This window comes from Clytia hemisphaerica, unplaced genomic scaffold, assembly GCF_902728285.1.
Source record: "Clytia hemisphaerica strain Z4C2 unplaced genomic scaffold, Clytia hemisphaerica genome assembly, whole genome shotgun sequence".
NCBI classification, from domain to species: domain Eukaryota; kingdom Metazoa; phylum Cnidaria; class Hydrozoa; order Leptothecata; family Clytiidae; genus Clytia; species Clytia hemisphaerica.
This window is the reverse complement of record NW_027103553.1, coordinates 886,387-905,736: the sequence shown is the minus strand read 5'-3', so window position 1 is coordinate 905,736 and position 19,350 is coordinate 886,387. Positions and strand designations below refer to the sequence as shown.

Below are 19,350 nucleotides of genomic sequence, written 5' to 3'. Positions count from 1 at the left end.
TATACATGTTTTCTTTTATAAGAACAAACTATATAAGAACATAAGGCTTCGATGACCGAAATGTGAAGAACAAGTTAAGAACATTTAAGGCTTTGTCGACTCTAAAACAGCCGGTTTCTTAGAAAAATGGGCAAAAATGCATAAAAAATTGTGAAAATAAGAATATGTTAAGAAAATTTTTAGGCTTAAAACTAAATTTGTATTTTCCAAAAATCAAAATGTTAATGTTTATTTATGAAGCACTACAACTGTATTGTGCACTCTTTGGATGTTTGCTACGCATTATTCATTGATATGCTTAAAACTAAAAAAATTAAGAACATCCGAAGGCTTCAAAAATTTTGGATGTTCTTATAAAACAACGTGTACTACAGTAGGGTTATTGTATGAGTACCATTAACATAAAAAAATACGTCATTTCTGGATTTTTTAGTTTGTCCCCTGTTTGAGAAAGTGCAGCTTCGTTTCATTCTTCCAAGTTAAATTGTTACACCTTATCAGTTCATTGGTTGGTCTGGCTTGTTTTTTTTGGAAAGAAAGGAGGGCTGTGACCGATAATATCCCTCATATGTATGTTTACGACCTGAAATCATGATTGTGAAAGCTTAACTAAACCAAAAAGAGTATCAGTTCTTTCTTCAGAATATTGCTCCGTTATCTATTCATCGATGTTTTAAAATCTGAAGGAACTCAGATAAGCATTTGTTAATGATTATTTTCTGCACTAGAGGCTACGTAAAACTATTTAGAAATTCTGGTACCTTTTTTTTATAAATATTTCATTATTTTTCCTCCTACTCACTGCAAAAAGGCTAACTTGAATATTAAGTTATCACTTCTATTCACAGCTACATTCGTAGGGATATCTTAGTTGGAGAAAGTTGAATTTTTTGAGGTTATGTGTTTTTCATTGCAGCAATAAGCTTGATTAGATATTTAGGAGAGCTGTAGGGATTAGTTGGTTAACATTTTAAAGATAAAAGTTTAGACGGAGAAAGCATTATTTTTTTTGGTTTTTAAAATATTTTCTTCTTTTCTCAGTCTACTTTCAAAGCTCAAAATTTGATAAGCTTAGAGCTTGAAAATTTCAAGCATTATAATATTGTTATATAAGGATATTTAGTAACAGGATACTTGAGTTTTTTAACGGTTTTGAGGAAAAACCAATTAAACTGAATGTCAATATTGGATAGTTTTGTTTCATTTTCTCAGATGTTTTCAATGACCTAAGATTTTAATTTATTGAAGACTAGACGAGATTGGAATTCTAGCGTATTTTTGTCTGATGCGTTGTAGAGAAAATTTAGCTTAATTTTCACGATTTTTGTCAAAGGTTTTGGTACTGATTATAGCTTAATATGCATATAGAAAACTTTCAGTTGTCGGGCTGGCGAGTTTTCTTGTGGCGTTGTAGTGGTATTCTGTGGTGGTATTTTCTCCAACATTTCGAACTGGGCCAAACTCTCTTAAAATTGTGGAAACAAACCACATGACTTTTAATTAACCATTTATGTGATTAATTCGAGAAAAAGAGAATCCTCGATAACACGTGGTTGGCCAGACCAAAGTTATGAGAATTGTGGGTTATTTAAAATCCCACAATTCTTAAATCGTAAAAGGAAAAATCGCCGTCAGTATTTTAAGTGGGTCCTTAAAACATAGGGATTGAGTTTGGATACGTGAGGAAAGTACTAAGTTGTCTGTGGTTAGTTTGTTTAAATTTCAGCTATGGTCGAACAACCATTGATAAAATTATTGATCTTTTCTGTCCGTTACCAGAGGTTTGGGTACCACAGTTTGGTTTTCTTGCTATTTAACTGGTATTTTATGACGTATGATTGGTCAAGAAAGGGAGATTTACATAAAGCTTTTACGTAGATTTTATGGAGGTTTTGAGCAGGCCAACGATTAGAAAAAGATCCTCAGAGGTTTAATACTCCGAGATTTCAGGATCAGCTGGATAAGAGAAAAAAGAAGAAAAAATCTTGTGACAGTATATCTCAGTTCAGTAGTCCACGATTCAAGAAAGGATTTGCTAGCGTTTACGATATGGAGATTGATATTAGATTTTCGTTAGTTATTACTTACGGTGCGAACAAGACGTTACCAGCACAATATAATCCGATGACGAACAAACCTTGACGTTCTTTTTTGATATTGGATGCTATAGTTAATGGAGAAGACGCCAGTTAAGTCCTTCCCCTAGCATAATTTGTGATGAAAGTGTATTAAAGCTTGCATTCTCTAGACAGGTCGAGACTTTTTTAATTAGGGATATAATAATGAAAGTTTTGACTAGTTCCCATTTTTTATCGAGATATCTACATTCACCATTTGGTTGTGAAGTAGAGCTAGTCTAGTGTCGTTTTTTGAGTGTTCGTTTAAGTGTCTATGTCAATTAAATGTTGCTTTGTTTGAAGTTTTGTTTTGTTACGTGCTCAACTTCGTACCGTTATTTTTTTTTCATGATATTCATGACGTAATGTTTTCTACCGAAATACCCCGGTTTTAGCCAGTAGTGGCAAATTTAAACTAGACAAAAGTTGTATAAAAAGTTCCACTACCGGCAAAAACCGGGGTCTTTCCGTAGAAAACATTACGTCATGAATATCATGAATTCATATCCAAATTTTCATACAATTCCTTTGTTTGTGAAGGAATAAGAATTTGAAAATGCTGTCTCCGAAAAATAATACGATAAATCTTCCACCAATGAAAAAGCGGTTGTATTTATCACGAAGTATGACCACTTTGAGAAAAATTGCGGACCCACCGCCATGGCAACATGCCAAAGACCATGAGAAATATTATCTGACGCTTTTTGACATGCGCATTAATGGTTTGAAAGAAGCATGGTATCGAGAAGAGGTAGGAATGCTTGGTTTTTATTGGTAGATTTTAGCCATGTTTTCTAAAAGGTGAAATTCTTTTTCATCTTGAAGGGTTTTCTGTTGTTTTGTTTTTGTATTGATTTACTCGATACTAAAGACTAAATCACAGTCTAACCCTATTCAATATCTTAAGGCCGGCCTCCACTTGTGCGCGCTTCGATCGCACTTTTTCGAGCAAAGCTTCCACGCTATTGGTCAAAAGAAAAATGAAGCAATTCCATTGGCGCGATCTGACGTAACGGTTAAAAAAAGTTGAAATGTGTTCAATTTTTTTTCGAGTGCGCGCTACATTTTTATGACGTAATCTTTTTTCCAAGCAAAAAAGATTGAAGCCAAAAAGTTCGATCGCAGCGCGCGCAAGTGGAGACCGGCCTTTACCCATTCAGCTTTCATGAAAAAGTCTCGTTCTTAAACCTTGGTTATTCCTCTAGCTTCAAAGTTTCTAATGTTTTTTAATTTCAAACGTCTGTTTTCAAAAACTTTTCTGTGAAGGGTAAAAAACAGGGTGGTTTTGGGCTCGACATCCTTAGGTACAGATCTGTGGTACCTCAATTTGTCGTTACAGCTGTGTAGCCCCAGAGAACTTGGATTAGTAGCTATAGAAGATAAGTTACATAAGAAAGTTTCGGATCTCAAACAATGCTGATTTTTTCCGGGGTTAAGAAATCTACGACCTTTCGTTCACTGCTACCGCTGAAAATTCATACCAAATTGTTAACTGTTCAAATTCTTTGGGTAATTTTAATACATTATCGCTGAATATTGAATTTCCAGACTTTCTGTTTACTAGTGTGAATTAAGTTTCAGATTAATATGCACCTAAGTGACAAGTTATAGTCTTCCTTATTAACAATAAGCATAATCCTATTTTTCCGCAATCCTAAAATTTTTCTTTTTTAATTACTCGGTATATAAAAGGGACAAATCTTTATGGGCTGCAGATATACCAAGAAATCGTTCTTAGTATAGTATGTCTGTTATGGTTCTTTTAAATGAAAGCTGATCAGTTCTACCGAGTGGCCATTAAGCTATTGCTCGACGGTAGAGCAAATGCCCGCGAATGGCATGATTGTGAGTTCGGTTGTAAGTATCACCAGACCCGTTAATATTCAAAGGATTCTGGTGGCTGGTCAGAAGACAACTACAGGCTATCGTCAGTAGCGTGGTGGGTCGACTAAAACATGCGCAAACTAGGGAGCCAATTTTAGAAGAATTTAGTTTTTGGCGCCCCCTATGAGAAGTAAATATCTTTTTAAAAGTTACGCGAGCAAAGCGAACACGAAAAATTTGGGGTATTTTCACTCTTTTTGGCCGAAAACTGCCATATCTAAGGTGTAAAAGAGCAAAGGGGCGCTAAAATTAGTAAACAGAGGCGTCCTTTTGCTCCCATATTATTTCGGCCGCTGGGGGGGGGCACCACGCTATTGGCTATCGTATTCACTTGGTTGCGATATGCAAAGAGCTAAATTTATGATAGGATATTATTTCAATATTTGGTTGTGAAATAATCTCAGTTTAGGGGGGCTTGGAAAGTTGTTTTGCATAATTTATTTTTACCAGGACTGTGACTACATACGTAATTTAACCTGGATTATAGCATAGAATAGAGATTTTTCAGATCAAGAAAAACTTTACACACCAGGACTGAGTTCTGTTGATAATTAACCTGCTGTGTTTTAATTGGATATCGAGAGGCTTAGATCCAGGCGTGATACTTCTCTAGAAAATACGATACTGACTGAAAGATGATAAATTTTCTATTCCTTGAAAAAAAAGCTTTTTTTACTGGCTTTTTTCGATAAAATGTGATTTCTTTTTCTCGCAAGGAGTATATTTTCTGAAATTTTCACGTCTTTTTGTCATGAAAAGAAAAATGAAAGATGAAAATATTAAACAGTTGAAGAATGAAACGAATAATAATAATAATGCAAATTAAATTTTGCAATGAATTTTATGAGTTATTACATTGTCAAAATAAAAGTAGAGATTTTAGTATATTTTTAGTGGGTGAAGTAGCTGACGAGGTTTAGGGTCATCTCTCTATAAAGGGGTTAGTAATCTGAAATTGTTGTAACATGAGAGTGTGTACCACCCATCCAAATCCTGGTATTAGAGCTTACACACAACGGTCTTGTTGCCTTAACAGAATCAATTGCAAGAAAGGATATTTTCGATCTTAAATCTCCTAGTCTTATATGGAATTCGTATTTCTCTCGGAAATTTTTATATCCGTAACACACGGCTTTATGTCGTCAGTTTTCCGTACGTCTTGGACGTTGTATTATTAGGTGCCAGGAATTCCCAGGGTATTCCCATATCTTCACTGTATCATAAAATTCCAACGTTCTGAGTCAACTTTCTCCGCCCATTTTTACGTTTTAAAAGCGATTCGATACTTCTATCATTTTAAGTAGTATAGCTTTGTAATGATTGGATTGAAATAACACCCATTTAAGTAGTTGCCTTGCGTAACTAAGGTATTCTTTGACTTTAGTAATAACTCATAAAATACATCATTTCCAAGCAAATATTTACCCAGACGTGGGACTCTTTCTTTCACAAAGAAATTTTAACTGTTAATGAAATTCTCTCCTTGCAACATTATATGAAAATGGTTTTCGTGTATTGCTTGAGTGATGTTTTGTAATTCAGAGAATATTTTCATGATACCTTAAGGGAATTTTCGCGGAACTTATTTTCGCGGTGTGAGTGTACTAATTTGGCACATTTTACGGCACTTTTTGTTAAAATTCTTTCATATTCTTAGGGGTTTTGAGGATTTTTAGTAAAATTCGCATTTCAAGGAACTAATTTTCGCGGTAGACACCCAACAACGCGAAAATTAATCTCTTAAGGTAATATTATTAGCTATCTTAAACAAAAAAAGTGAAAGTGATTTTAACGCATAAAAGGAAGAACCAAACTTATGATTTTGAGAATATTTAAAACATGAGTCGTTTATATGAACCGCTTTTCGCACATTTCCCGAATACGTATTCACCGGGTTTAATCTTTCTATCGGATGGTGGTCCGAAGTTACAACGAAAGAATGCATTACGTCATGGATACAGACCAGGTTGTCTTGGCAACAGGCTTTGTAAGCAAGTGGTTGACTTTGTGATTTCACCGATGATCACATCCAGTTTATCCTTGGATAGTCTAGACACTGATGAATATAAAGAGGTGATTGACTTTTTATCCATGGAGGGCTCCCGATCTTAAAAAGTTACTCTTTATTTTGCAGTGTAGTTTCGACCAAAAATTGTGAATAATGATATGCACCATTGCAATGTCTTCGACGGACCCAGCATCTCATTGGTTGAAGGTGACGTATTGACTGATTTTACGTCACTTACAACCAATCAACTGTTGGGTCCCTGATATAATGTCAGAAGACATTGCAATGGTGCATATCATATCACAAATTATACACTTTCATGAATTTCAGAAAACTTACCCTTGTGGACCACAGAATCGGTTTAATCCTTGGTTTCATTTACCGGGACTCATATTTGGGGTCTCGGGGGGTCTTTAAGATGTTGCTCTTGAGTCTGAAACTTTTGATATCGAGGTGTAAGATATTTAAACATTTAAGTTTATAGTTCCAAAAAAATAAAATTTTGTTTTCTGCAAGATGTTAAAAAAAGTCAAGATAATGCCTGTTTTCTACCAAGGGTTTACTCTATTTACCAAATATGGTAATAAAATAATGTCCATTGTCGTGACATCAAATTGTGGTTCCTTTGACCTCGAAAGATATCTCTTGTCATCACATAGCTTGTTTCTTTGTTATACGTAAATTCGTGGTCCTGAGCGCTTGTTTGTTCAAGTGTTTTGCTAAAAAGATACCATAGGTTTTTTGAGGTATTTCACTCGATGCAGGAAAACAGATTAGATTAGGGCTGTATCTGCGGTTCTATGTAAACACTTTAAAAATGCTGGTCTTAAGGAATTTGTACAATTTTTTTTGTGCCCAAAATTTAATTAGAACGCGAAAAGAGAAGAGGGGCTTACTAAGTTTTGATATCAGTTTGTTACATAAATGATTGTTAGCTATGCATGACGCTTCTATAATTGTCGAGAATTTAATACGCTTTCGATGGAATTTTGCTCAAAAGGTATAGCTCATTTTATTTTTATGAAACTGCTGTCGTGAAATTATTTCGTACTGATATTTCTTATGACTAGCTAAACGGTTGATTCTTGCACTACCATAAAGACAGGTCTCTACTTTCATCAGAAATGAATATAAAGAAATTTTAAACGTTTTTGTAAGGTCATTGGTCAGAAACAATTCCATTTGGCAAACCTGACGTAACGGTTTGAAAAAGTTGAACTTCTTTCAACTTTTTATTTTTTAGCTCGAAACTTTTTTAATGACGTTATCTTTTCTTCAGGCAAAACGATTGTGACAAATAGTTTTCGCTTATTTTTGCGCGAAAGTGGAGACCGGCCTTAATTTTCTCCAAAGTCAGGAATTGCAAAGTGTCCATTTGTATTTGAAACAGACGTGCTGTACACATAACGGACATAATGCTAATCTTAGAAAAGGATTACAATTAGAGTCTTAGCAATCTGGTGTGTGAAAAATATTTTGTTGTCCAAAACGATTTCATTTGACATTTTTTCGACATTCCTGTTGGTGTTGAGGGTCGTTCTTTTGATTTTTTTGCATCCTTTCGATTAATACTGTTCAATGCAAGGTGAAGTTCTATAGTCTACTAACCTCAAATCCTGAGTGTTTTGAGGTAAGAAATGGCTCACTGCACTGACAAGTAGAAAAGGGTGGCTGTGTTTTTAGTTTTGATTTTGATTGATTTTGTTCCGTAAATATCAATGGAAAGGCTAATTTGCAGACTTTTTTACCATTGTGTTGAGTGCAGCGAAGTCTTGCCTGAAAGTTCATTTAACTTCAAAATTGAACACAATACTCATTACAAAATAACAAGAAACAAATTGTTGAAGTGTCTTTATCAGCTCTCGGAAAATCCTACTCCACCTACTCGCCATTAATTAACATTTCCGAGAAGCAAAAATATATCGCTCTTCATTACTTCATTTTTGGATTTTATCCAAATTGAGTAGGAGGAAGTTTAGGTTCTTTTTGGTAAGATAGATGGCCTGAAAAGCGAATACGGATTACAACTCATGTATGGGGAAATGATCTGCAAAGAATTGATTTCACTTGGGATCGTAGGAAAACTAGTAAAGAAGTAAAAAGGTCTCTGATAAATTTCACTTGACTTGGAATTGATGGCTCTGAAAAATATTCAGTCTCCATAAAATCGGAAAATCTAAAAATTTGACTCAAGCTAGAAATCGAGCCTGGTAGAGCATCCGTTCAAAATTTCTTGAGCTTCACAGTGTAAAAAGTTAGAAAACGCTCTCCCTTTCCCTTGAAACTTAACAAGATTTTGCACCCCTAACATTACAATACTATTGTTTTCTTACAATAAATTCTAATTTTTCATGCTTCCATATTATAGTTAAATAGTATTATTTGTGAACACAAACCATCATTTATTACCCATTAATTCTTTTGTTTTGTATTTCAGATGCTGAGATTGAGGAAACAACATACCATAGCGTCCGATTCTCCATCCAATATCTTTAATGAAAAGGTAGTTAATCATATGATTCAAACTTCTTTCTTTTCTAATTTTTGTATTTGGCCTTTTGTTACGAGTCTGCTAAATCGCGTGCCACGCGTGCCAGCGTGCTATGCGTGCCAGCGTGCCAACGTGCCATGCGTGCCTGCGTGCCAACGTGCCTTGGCGTGCCAACGTGCCAGCGTGCCAACGTGCCATGGCGTGCCAACGTGCCAGCGTGCCAACGTGTCATGGCGTGCCAACGTGCCAGCGTGCCATCCAAATTTGGCGTGCCATTAAAACTTCGGCGTGCCATCCCAATTTTGGCGTGCCATCCAAATTTTGGCGTGCCATCCGAATTTTGGCGTGCCATCCGATTTTGGCGTGGCCATCCGAATTTTGGCGTGCCATCCGAATTTCGGCGTGCCATCCAAATTTTGGCGTGCCATCCGAATTTTCGGCGTGCCATCCGAATTTTGGCGTGCCATCCGAATTTTGGCGTGCCATCCGAATTTCGGCGTGCCATCCGAATTTTGGCGTGCCATCCGAATTTTGGCGTGCCATCCAAATTTTGGCGTGCTCGTCCGAATTTTTACCGAAATTTCGGTAAAGCTTGGAGGAGACGATGACACAACTTGGACCCCCCCCCCCAATATGGACCCCATTGTGGACCCCAATATGGACTCCCTCAAAATTAGTGGGAAAGCATTTTCAAGGTTATTTTATGTAATGACACTTAAATTATGTAAATAATGGCATTATCACAAAATATGAGGTGTATACACCAATTTACAACAAGATGTTTTCTCATGCTCAATAGGATGCTGGCGGTGCAAAGGGATATAGATTGTCATGCAATGAAAACATTAAATGCTCCAAGAGAGCTGTTTTAGAGATATGAAAATAGTAGTACTTTTATTACTGTATTATTTTATTATTTTCATTTTTATGTGAACAGCATTATATAACTTTAAAAGTTTTAAAGAAGATAAACTTGATTCTTCCACGCGAAAGGCAGTAGTCTACCTGGCATTTTCTTGACAAAGCAAAATCTCATTTTCGGCTTTATATATAATATATGTTTAGATACTTAGCGTTATGCTTTTTTCTTTAGCATATTGTAATTTAAGCTGAGGCTGGACATATGCTTAATATGCTTAATTTTCTATTGTTCTAAAACAATAAATCCATTGTATTCGAGCCAGAATCCCAGCTTTGTTATGCTTATACGCGTTATGCTTATAAATAAAAAAACGTGTAGTGTACTTTGGATGACGGTCAAGTATTCTTAAGAAATTGCCAAAATTGAGGGTGAATTATTCTTAACATGTTCTTACTTTTTTGGACTTGGCTATTTTACAAACATGAGAAATAATCATATTGAGAGTTTTGGACTTTTGAGTTTCACCCTGATATTCTTATAGAAGATATTCTTATATAAAAATGCGTTTATCATAAATGATCCAAACAACGTTAAACTACCTCCAGATGTTATATCATTTTCAGTCGTTTTGAGCAGTTTGGAGTCTTGTACAGTAGAGTAAACAAGGATGAAGCAACATTGGCTTACTTTCAGGTACCTACCGGGGGTTGGAAAAGATGTCAAAACTTAATATGCGAGGGGGGGGGTGGAATAAAAATATCCTGGATGTAATAAAATTTTCGAAAAATTAATTATAGCGCCCAGGCTATTAGGTATCTGAGAGTAGATTTAACGACATAGTAATGATGTTTTTATGTCACGAATAGGTAAGTGTTTTGTCGTTAAAATCTACTCTCATACGCAGATCTTTTTTCACCCCTGTCTACGCTACTGTTCTAAAGAATTGAAAAAGCTTTTCATTCTGAAACCTTTTGAAAAAGTTTTTTTCTGGAATTTTTTTTTATGAAAACCTAAAACTTCAAAATAGCCAAAAAGCTCATGAGTTTACGGTTACCGTTTTTGCCTTTTTAAATCAAGTGGTCAGAAGCTGTAGCCAAAAATAAGGAGCTTAGTTAAATGGTTGTCCAAGGGCTAAAGTAACTTTCAGAAGTCATCATTTTTCTTGACTTTTTCTTTTTCTTACTCCCCTCACTTGCCGTACTTTAACCCGTGTAAGAGACCGTAGTAAGTGTATATTTCAAAATATCGCCTAACAATTAATGTTTCATGGAAAATAAAGACTCTGGAAATTTAAAAAAGTACGCAAAATTTGGTTGTCACGCCAAAACTTGGATGGCACGCCGGAATATGGGTGGAACGCCAAAATTTGGTTGGCACGCCAAAATTTGGTTGGCACGCCAAAATTTGGTTGGCACGCCAAAATTTGCATGGCACGCCAAAACTTGCATGGCACGCCAAACTTTGCACGCCAAACTGCATGGCACGCCAAAACTTGGTTGGCACGCCAAAATTTGGATGGCACGCCGAAATTTGGATGGCACGCCAAAATTTGGATGGCACGCCAAAACTTGGATGGCACGCCAAAACTTGGTTGGCACGCCAAAATTTGGATGGCACGCCGAAATTTGGATGGCACGCCAAAATTTGGATGGCACGCCGAAATTTGGATGGCACGTAGGCACGTTGGCACGCCAAGACACGTTGGCACGCTAGCACGTTGGCACGCCAAGACAGTTGGCACGCTGGCACGCTGGCACGCCAAGACAGTTGGCACGAAGGCACGCATGGCACGCTGGCACGCTTAAAAACCGATGGCACGCTGGCACGCGTGGCACGCGATTTAGCAGACTCATATGTGAGTGATCGAAGGTTTGGTAATGCTGCTAGTGCCTTCAAACTTACGTAATCGTGGAGTGTCAAACCATGAACTTATAAACGACTGGACATCTATCTTTTATTGTCTCTTTGAAGCGAGCTTCGTTGCCGCTAGTATTTCAAAATTTGTATGAAAAATCCGACAATATTCCGTCATAATTTTAATTCTTTGAATTATTTAGGTAAAAGAATTGACAGAGCTTGAACATTACTCCTAATGCACAAAAAAATTATTCTTAAATTTTTTCACAAGTTAGCAATATATTTCATCAACATTTTTCAACTCCGAAATGCAGAGTTTCAAATGCGTGTATACTTTTGAATCCCTTTTGTCACTCCAATAATTTTTTTTATGACTTGAAAAAAATAGCTTGCCAAAGTTGAGAGCCTATGTTATAAGAATATCAAAATTAGATTGCGACACTCTCTAAAATTATTCGACACTTTTAAGTCAACATTTAGAAATATTAGCCGGAGTTTTGACAAGCTGACGATGATTTTGCCTCTGTTATCTTTGTTATGATATAGATAAAAGACTTGAGAAAAGTAGAGCAACAGAGACTTTTGTCGAAGTTTTGACGTTGTTAGCAAGGTATTCCCAAGTGGTATATCATCAAAATTTATTGTTTCATTTTATGCTTTTAACGAGGCGGCAACGAAGCTAGCAGCCCTTTCTACAAAAAAACAAAGGAGATAGATGTCCAGTCGTTTATATGTTCATGGTCAAACCAAAGCGGTTTTGTTGATGGAATTGTGTTCATAACGAGACTGCCCTGCTTCACCTTGAGGTTAAATCATCCACCAGTAATCAAATCTTTTGGCCAGTATAAAAAAAATCGTCCAAGAAAAAAGATCAGAATGGATTTGAATGATTTCACTTTTAATATTTTCTTTGTTGGGTTCGTTAAGGCAATCTCGTGCGTGTGTCCTAATTTTAGGTTTTGACGAATGACTACCGAAAATAGCTGAATAAAGCTTTTTCTAGTTTTTGCGGTGAATTTTCCTTACTAAGAATTTCTGGGTATCGATGCTCGGATAATGACGTCTGATTTGTGTACCTTTGCGTCATTTTGTATGCGGCAGACTGATGACTCAAATGACAGTAATTAATATGTCTCTGACTTCAATGAGAACTAATCAGACCCAATTAAAATCCAGTTCCAGTAATTATTTCCGCTTACTGAGCGAAAATTTGGTTTTGCATGATTTTAAACATGAGATTGGTGTTTTTAGAGTATAAAAAAATGCTCTTTGTCATGAGTAGTTAGTTGGCTTTACACTGTTTTAGGAAGGGTAGCGTTGGTATGCTTTGTATATCAGTTTTCAAGTGGCTACTTGAGATTTTGTTGAGTTACTACGTAGATTGGATGTCTCCGTGTGTTTCTGTCCGTGTCTGGGTATTCTCTATTGTTTTCTTATTATGATATAATCTTTCAGTGAAACTAATACCTAAACTTTTGTCAATTATGATCACAGAATTTGAAAGGTTTCCACTGAAACCATCATATTCAAATTTCAATCGTCAGTAGTTTATAAAGTGATGCCCTTCTGTTGACGACAGTTTTTCAAAGTTGTTACGTAAAAATATTTTTCCTTAAATTATCCGGATATTGATATCAATAAACCACATCGCTCACTTGATAAAAAAGTGTAATAATTTTATGATTTGATAGCGGTTTAAAACATTATAACAAAAGTGATAGACGCACAAACATTGACTGGAGCTTCGTTTGTTTGTAAATTTTGGTAGATTGGTAGATTTTGTTTTGTTTGAAGACACGATGGTGTTTGAGGAAAGAGGATTGCGATCGGCAGGTGAATGGGTTATCAGTGCATTGAAGACGGTTAATGAAACTATGTCACCAAGGTCCAGACGTCGTGCTTTTAGACGGCAAATGAAAACGGTACTTAGAAACGATTTCGTTGCTAAGGATTTTTACATGAAATTCCAATCGTTTTTTATCAAACCTTTCCCGTTCCCGGTTAATTCATTTGTTTTATATTTACACCCCTGTGTCACAGACCTGTTGGACCCACACCCCGTTGGAAAGTTTGGAAGTTTGGGAAATTGTCATTTGAAATTCAATGGAAAAAATTGCTCTCCAAAACCATCTGAGTTGGATTTTATGAGCTGGGAAGTGGGTTCTTGTCCAAGAAAAAACACTATTTCGTGCGGTGTGATCTGCAGAAGGCTGGATGTCATTTGTGACCATGTTTGATTTTCTTTTTTTCACCAGGTACCACAAGTTTGCGTGACTCTTTCGGACGATTCTGATAATTCGGACACGGAAGACCGTCATCCATTTGTTGTCGAAAAGGAACATGAACGACTACATGTAAGAGATCCACTCTTTATTTTATTTCAACATGTCTCGATGAAGTCTGAAAAACAACCTTTGCCTTTGTAAACACCTCCGCCACTGCTTACTCCGCCCCGGGCTAACCACCGTTTTCAAATATATCCCGCCTCCTGAACTATTCTCTTTTTAGCGATCTTGTGTAGACCCCTTGTATTCACCCCAAAGAAATCATTTTTGGCCGCGTACCATGGTGTTGTTTCTTCTAAGATTAGCTGGCAGTATAACAATATAATTCAATATAAAGATCATCTTGGTCAAATATTCACTTTGATCTATGAGTTTTTTTATGATGTTTATGATTTTTTGTCTTTAGGGTGAAACAGAAGAGGACGCAGAGATTCGTAAAAATGCAATTGCTATGCGATCACGTCGAAGGAGTTCTGTGGTTCAAATACCAACAGCCAGTATACAAATGGATTTACACACTATCTACTTAGAAAGTATCAATGGAACCAAAAAGAAAGGTCAGATTTAAAATGTTTTAGAAAAATTTGATATTATATGTATTTCATATATATAGGGCAAGTAAAAAAAAATCCGAAAGTTACGTTACAAAGTTAATTTGAAAAGTAGATGGTAATTATTTCAATGGGTGTGAATCATGTTAAATTTTCTCAAACCATTGGGCATTCTCTATCAGAGCATTCTCATTCCCTTCCTAGTGATGTGATATGGGGTTGTGGATCGGGTGTGGATATGTCTAAATATACATGGCCCATCTTATACTAATACAATAATGACCGGTTAGTGAGGGCTGTACTGAGAAATATTGCCCGAGGTCAAATAACGACCGAGCTTGCGAGGTTGTTGCGTTGACCGAGGGCAATATTTTCAATACAGCCCGAAAAACTGGTCATTATTATATTTGTTAATCGTTTCCTTCAGCTTCGATTGATTTTTTAGCGCTTTATCTAGGAAAAATAGCGAAATAAAGCGAAAAACAAGCGAAAAGAGATAAGAAATTGTTATAATTTCTGACGTCAGAAATAAAAAATGAGAGAAATGATGTCAACGCATTGTTCATTTTCCTTTGAAAAAAATGAATTTTCCTAACGACGGGCAACTCTGGGCAGTGAAGGCCCGTCGTCATGCGAAAAGAACCAATTCCATTGCGCAAAAAGCCGTGTAGCCCGCTTTGAAAAAGTAGCCGGTTAACAACGTTCCATTTAATATGAAAGATTTTTTTACAGGGAAATCGTTTGAAGAACCGAAAGCGTCGAACAAAAAACTTCAGAAAAATGCAGCTGTTTACAGCTCTTTCGAGGGAGAAGGTACGTCTTGCACAGTGGAGTCTCCATAACTCGAACACACACGTGGAACACAAATTTGTTCGAGTTAAGGAAGTATCGAGTTATGGAGTAAGGTTTATTAAGGCCTTGTTAACTAAAAGGAAACTGAAACTTGTTTTAGTTTAAGGAGACATTCGAGCTATAGAGGTTCGAGTTAACGAGTTTCTATAGTATTACACAAATTTTTAAACCAAATGAGTTTAGTTTTGGCTCATAATTCTACTATCTATTGCAGGGTAAGAAATTTTGCGAAGGGGGACCGACCTTGAAGAAAATAACTCTTTTTTTCATTAATATTCTTTTCCTTCTTTTTTCACAGACACGGAGAAAAAAGGAAGATTCGCCCTACTAAAACAAAAGTTTGTAAGTAAACTAATAATTAATTACAAAATTGTACATTTTGGGAAAAATCTGCTAGTGCTTATTTTCGTTTGACGGTCAATGCACTCCATTGCAAACATTTTGAACTCTGTGTAATCAAGGTTCTGATCGCCAGAAACGTCAAACTCGGAGAAAATCTCACGAATAGAGTCGCCTTGTAGATTGAAAAGAAAACCAAAGTTTTCAAATTCTTCAGCTGATATATTCCCTGATTTATCTTCGTCTAAAAGGTCGAAAACTGTTCGTGAATGGCGATAAATGAAATGTTTTTCCTCTCGGTCTTGAACTGAGATTACGATACAAATCAAAAGATAAAACTCATTGAAATCAATACTACCCGATCCATCCACGTCCAACATGTCAAAAACCTTGTAAATTTGTGTTGTGGTCAAATCTGTGATTGATTTCAAGAAAGCACAGAACTGAACATCGTTTAAAGCATTGTCCCCATGCACATCGAGTAGTGTGAAAAAATCATAAATCACTTTCAAATTTCTTCCTGATAATAAACTATAGTTTTTGTCAAGATGTATATACTGCAAGAGTTTTGATGTGACCTTCATCTTTTTGTTTTTGTGACTGTCGATAAAAATCAAGTGATTTCTTTTGTTGACAAAATATTTCCCGCGCTTTCATTTTTGTAAACATTCGAATTGTTGTAAAACGTTCGATTTTTGAATGTTCGAATAAAAACATTCGAAACAGGAAGTAGATTCGAATGAAACACGCGAAACTTAGCAATTTTTTGTTTGCTTTTTTCTTTCAGTGGAAAGACGATTCTCAATCGCGAACGTTGGAAGATTTCAAAGAATTCAAAGAGCACTTGAAAAGCAATTTAGTTGAATTCAGCGACCATGAATTGGCAAAGTATAAGGTTTGTATTTTGCGAGGTATTTTGCATGTTTGGTCATTACCAGAAATAAAATAGACACCCACACGACAACTTGTTCCCAACGTAGCAGCATAGTAATATTTATAACAGCTTTCTGATGACACCTCCTTCTCACAGATCCGGTGGGATTTTATCAGCCAGTGGGGGGTAAAAATAAGGGACCAAAACTTGATCGGGATTGATATTCCCATGTTTTCTATGGCCTGGGATTTGAATTCCATTGTTTTCTAACCAGACAATTCGGTGGGGATGGAAAAAATAATACAATATTTTGTAGTGAGAATTTGTTTTATCTGATAATTCGACAAAAATTAGAGTATAATATTCCACCGGAGACAATATTTTGACCAATTTTTCCAGTGGGAAGGGTTCCCTGTGGGTCTGTGAGAATGGGGTGCCTGATGCTTACTGATGGTGTCCTCATAAAGTCTGGGATACATGGGAACGAGTAAAGTTTATATACAAGATTAAGAAAAAAGGTGAGCTTGTTGAAAATGACCTATCCCATTTTAGGATGCGCATTGGTCAAATTTGGACAAATTCAAAGAGGAAGATACACAATCTGACAGATCTTCAATATTCCATGATGAAATGTTATCTGATCAAGAACGAAAACGATTTGAAGCGCTATGGGAATTATTTTATGCTGAAGTCAGATATTTGATCAATAATCTCGTGGTCCTTCATGACGTAAGTTTATCCAAATCCAATCTATATGTTTTAGTTTTTTAGGGTCTTCTCTTGATTTTTCTGGTAGAAGGAACTGTATTTTTTTATTTGCTTACACCTTTCATTAATGTTTCTTCTTTTTTCAGGTATTCGCAAAACCGTTGCAACACGCCAAAAGTTTTGGCTTCTTAACTTGCGTCAACGAATCTTTACTCTTCGCAAATCTAGACGATCTCATTCAGGTAAGATAGTTTTCTAGATAACAATCAATCGCTACTTTATATATATAGTCTAGAAGTATAAAACCTTCAACTACTCAAAATGGAAACAATAAAGACAAAAACCCACAAAACAAAAAGACAATACAAACACAACAAAAATCTAGAATGAACATTCACAGAAAATCAATCAGGTTGGAGCAGGAAAGGAAAATAATATGATGACATAGAAATCCGTCAATGTAAAACCAGTGATCCAAAATGACCTCAAGGAAGAAAGCAACTCAATATGAGCCAAGACGGAAAGAAGCAACTCAATATGAGTCAAAAAACATTTCAAAAAAAAAACACATTATCTGTTCCTCAGTTTTCGACCTACACAGGATTTCGGCCATTTGTGAAAATATCCTCCTATATGATGGAAATAGGGTTGTGTAGGTAGGCCAAGCAGTGTTAGCTAGACACCACCACAGATAAAAAGATGTAAAAAGATGTGTTTAGTGAAAGTATGTAACGCGCGCAAATATAAAATAAACTAAAACTTAAACTTCACGGAACCAGCCGAAGAAACTAAAATAACAATGAAAAAAGAAGTGTACTTTCTACTAGACAAAGTTGCCACACCTTTGCCACGTTTCTGCCACAACGTTGTAGAAAGCATACTAGATGGGAAGGAACTGGGATTGGATCGCCACTATCCAACCCTGTGGCTCTCACACACATTTTACAGTTCAAAGAAGAAGATGGAAAGAGTGGGAAAAGAATGAGAATTTAAAAAAGTCGGACTATAACCCGGTTCGAAGCCCCCGTACACCGTGACCGCTCACCGCAAGAGCTGGCGAACGAGTGAATCTTGAGAGAGTTGAAATCTTGAAAATTCTGAAAAATGACGAACTATAACCCGTCGAAGACTGTAATCTAACTTTGCGTTTTCAGCACCTTGACATCGCATTCTTTGTATAAAAACTTTGGCTTTAACTTTCAAGTCCTCGAAAAGTAACGTAGAACGAGCAATCCTGAGAAGTTCCCCAACAAAAGAAGAATAAAAAATCGATTCTGGCAAGTTGCTATCTTTATGTGGCATTCGGACTATGGAAAAAGGAAATGCATCCCGTTTATCAAACAACTTATAAATAAATATCCCGTCTTTGATGGTAATATCCAGGTTTAAAAAAGAAGCATGATTACCAGAGTGCTCAATTTTGAGTTCAAGCTCATCTGGATAGATATCTCTATACACAGACTGAAACAAGTTACCGTCATTGATCGCACACAAATCATCAATGAATCTTTTAGTCGAATGAAAATGGCGAGCCTTAACCTTATTTTCCTCAATGACCCTGCTCATATACCTTTGTTCGTATTGGTAGAGGAAAAGATTAGCCCAAAATGGCGCCGGATCGATTCCCATGGGAATCCCGATCACTTGACACATAACAATATCACCTGCATTGAAAAAACAATTTTTTATCAGATGTTTCATAGCAGTTTTCAAAGATTCTGTGTAAAAGACACAGAAGATTTGGGTTTTGTTTTTGACCAATACGCTTTATCATTTTTTAGAAATAGCGATAAACTTGCAGTTACCTGCATCAAATACAAAATCAATGACCTCTGATAGTTCTTTAATCAGTTTGTCATGAGGAATCTTTGTGTACAATGTACTAAAGTCAAAGGTGGAAATAGATTTGGCGTTTTTCTTTTTATTGATTCGGTTGAGTGAATCTAGTACTGGATCACAATTTTGTAGTACCCAAAATTTATTATAATTGCTCAAAAACTTTGCTTTTGTATGGAAATTTTCAACTTGTCTGTAAACAAGCTTAAAAACTAGACTGACAGATCTAGAAATCAGTTTGGTGGAACAATGTTTTGAAGCGATAATGTTTGAAGCGATAATGAAACGTTTACCAGTAGGAGTCTTGTGTTTCTTTGGAGTCCAATAGATACATGGAAGATCCAAATCCTTCTCAGAAACAGCAAGGCCAAAACGTTTAGAAAAACGAACATTTTCATTTACCATTTCTGCTTTATTCTGATTAACTCTAATGTATGTTTCATTTCCTGCACCCAAAATCCCAATCTCCTTCAAAATTACTTCAACATAGAAACGTTTACAAATAAATGCAACGTTATTAGCAGCTTTATCAATGGGGACAATAACAAAATTAGTGTGTAAAACATTCAAATAATCAACAACATCTTGTCTTTTGAGCACAGAGCTCATTTTATTGTACCTGATCTTCTTTTTCAAAAATTTTATCTTTTTATCCACCTGTTTTAACACTTCAACCTTCCATTGAA

The 19,350-nt window shown here is 36.0% G+C and overlaps 2 protein-coding genes across 11 annotated transcripts in view; one reads left to right on the top strand and one right to left on the bottom strand.

Moving 5' to 3' along the window:
• Nucleotides 1-19,350, top strand: part of LOC136800393 (pleckstrin homology domain-containing family G member 7-like) — a 64,685-nt gene that overhangs the window by 40,133 nt on the left and 5,202 nt on the right. For 7 of the 10 annotated variants that reach the window (XM_067057044.1, XM_067057052.1, XM_067057042.1 and 4 more), the window contains 8 exons: nt 8,447-8,512; nt 13,475-13,573; nt 13,911-14,061; nt 14,788-14,868; nt 15,206-15,249; nt 16,034-16,141; nt 16,673-16,849; nt 16,975-17,070. In XM_067057044.1, the coding sequence (XP_066913145.1) occupies nt 8,447-8,512; nt 13,475-13,573; nt 13,911-14,061; nt 14,788-14,868; nt 15,206-15,249; nt 16,034-16,141; nt 16,673-16,849; nt 16,975-17,070 (822 nt within the window). Of the gene's footprint in view, nt 1-2,660; nt 2,869-5,513; nt 6,075-6,860; nt 7,010-8,446; nt 8,513-13,474; nt 13,574-13,910; nt 14,062-14,787; nt 14,869-15,205; nt 15,250-16,033; nt 16,142-16,672; nt 16,850-16,974; nt 17,071-19,350 lie in introns of those variants that run through there. The other 3 variants (XM_067057048.1, XM_067057047.1, XM_067057051.1) reach the window with 3 other exon arrangements.
• On the bottom strand, nt 15,243-15,867 carry LOC136800395 (EF-hand calcium-binding domain-containing protein 9-like). The gene has a single exon (XM_067057054.1). It carries the CDS (start codon nt 15,828-15,830, stop codon nt 15,270-15,272), a length of 561 nt encoding a protein of 186 aa, XP_066913155.1. The 5' UTR covers nt 15,831-15,867; the 3' UTR covers nt 15,243-15,269.

Bases quoted from the DNA above. Each gene is read 5' to 3' on its own strand.
- LOC136800395 (XM_067057054.1), bottom strand. From the start codon at position 15,830: ATGAAGGTCACATCAAAACTCTTGCAGTATATACATCTTGACAAAAAC.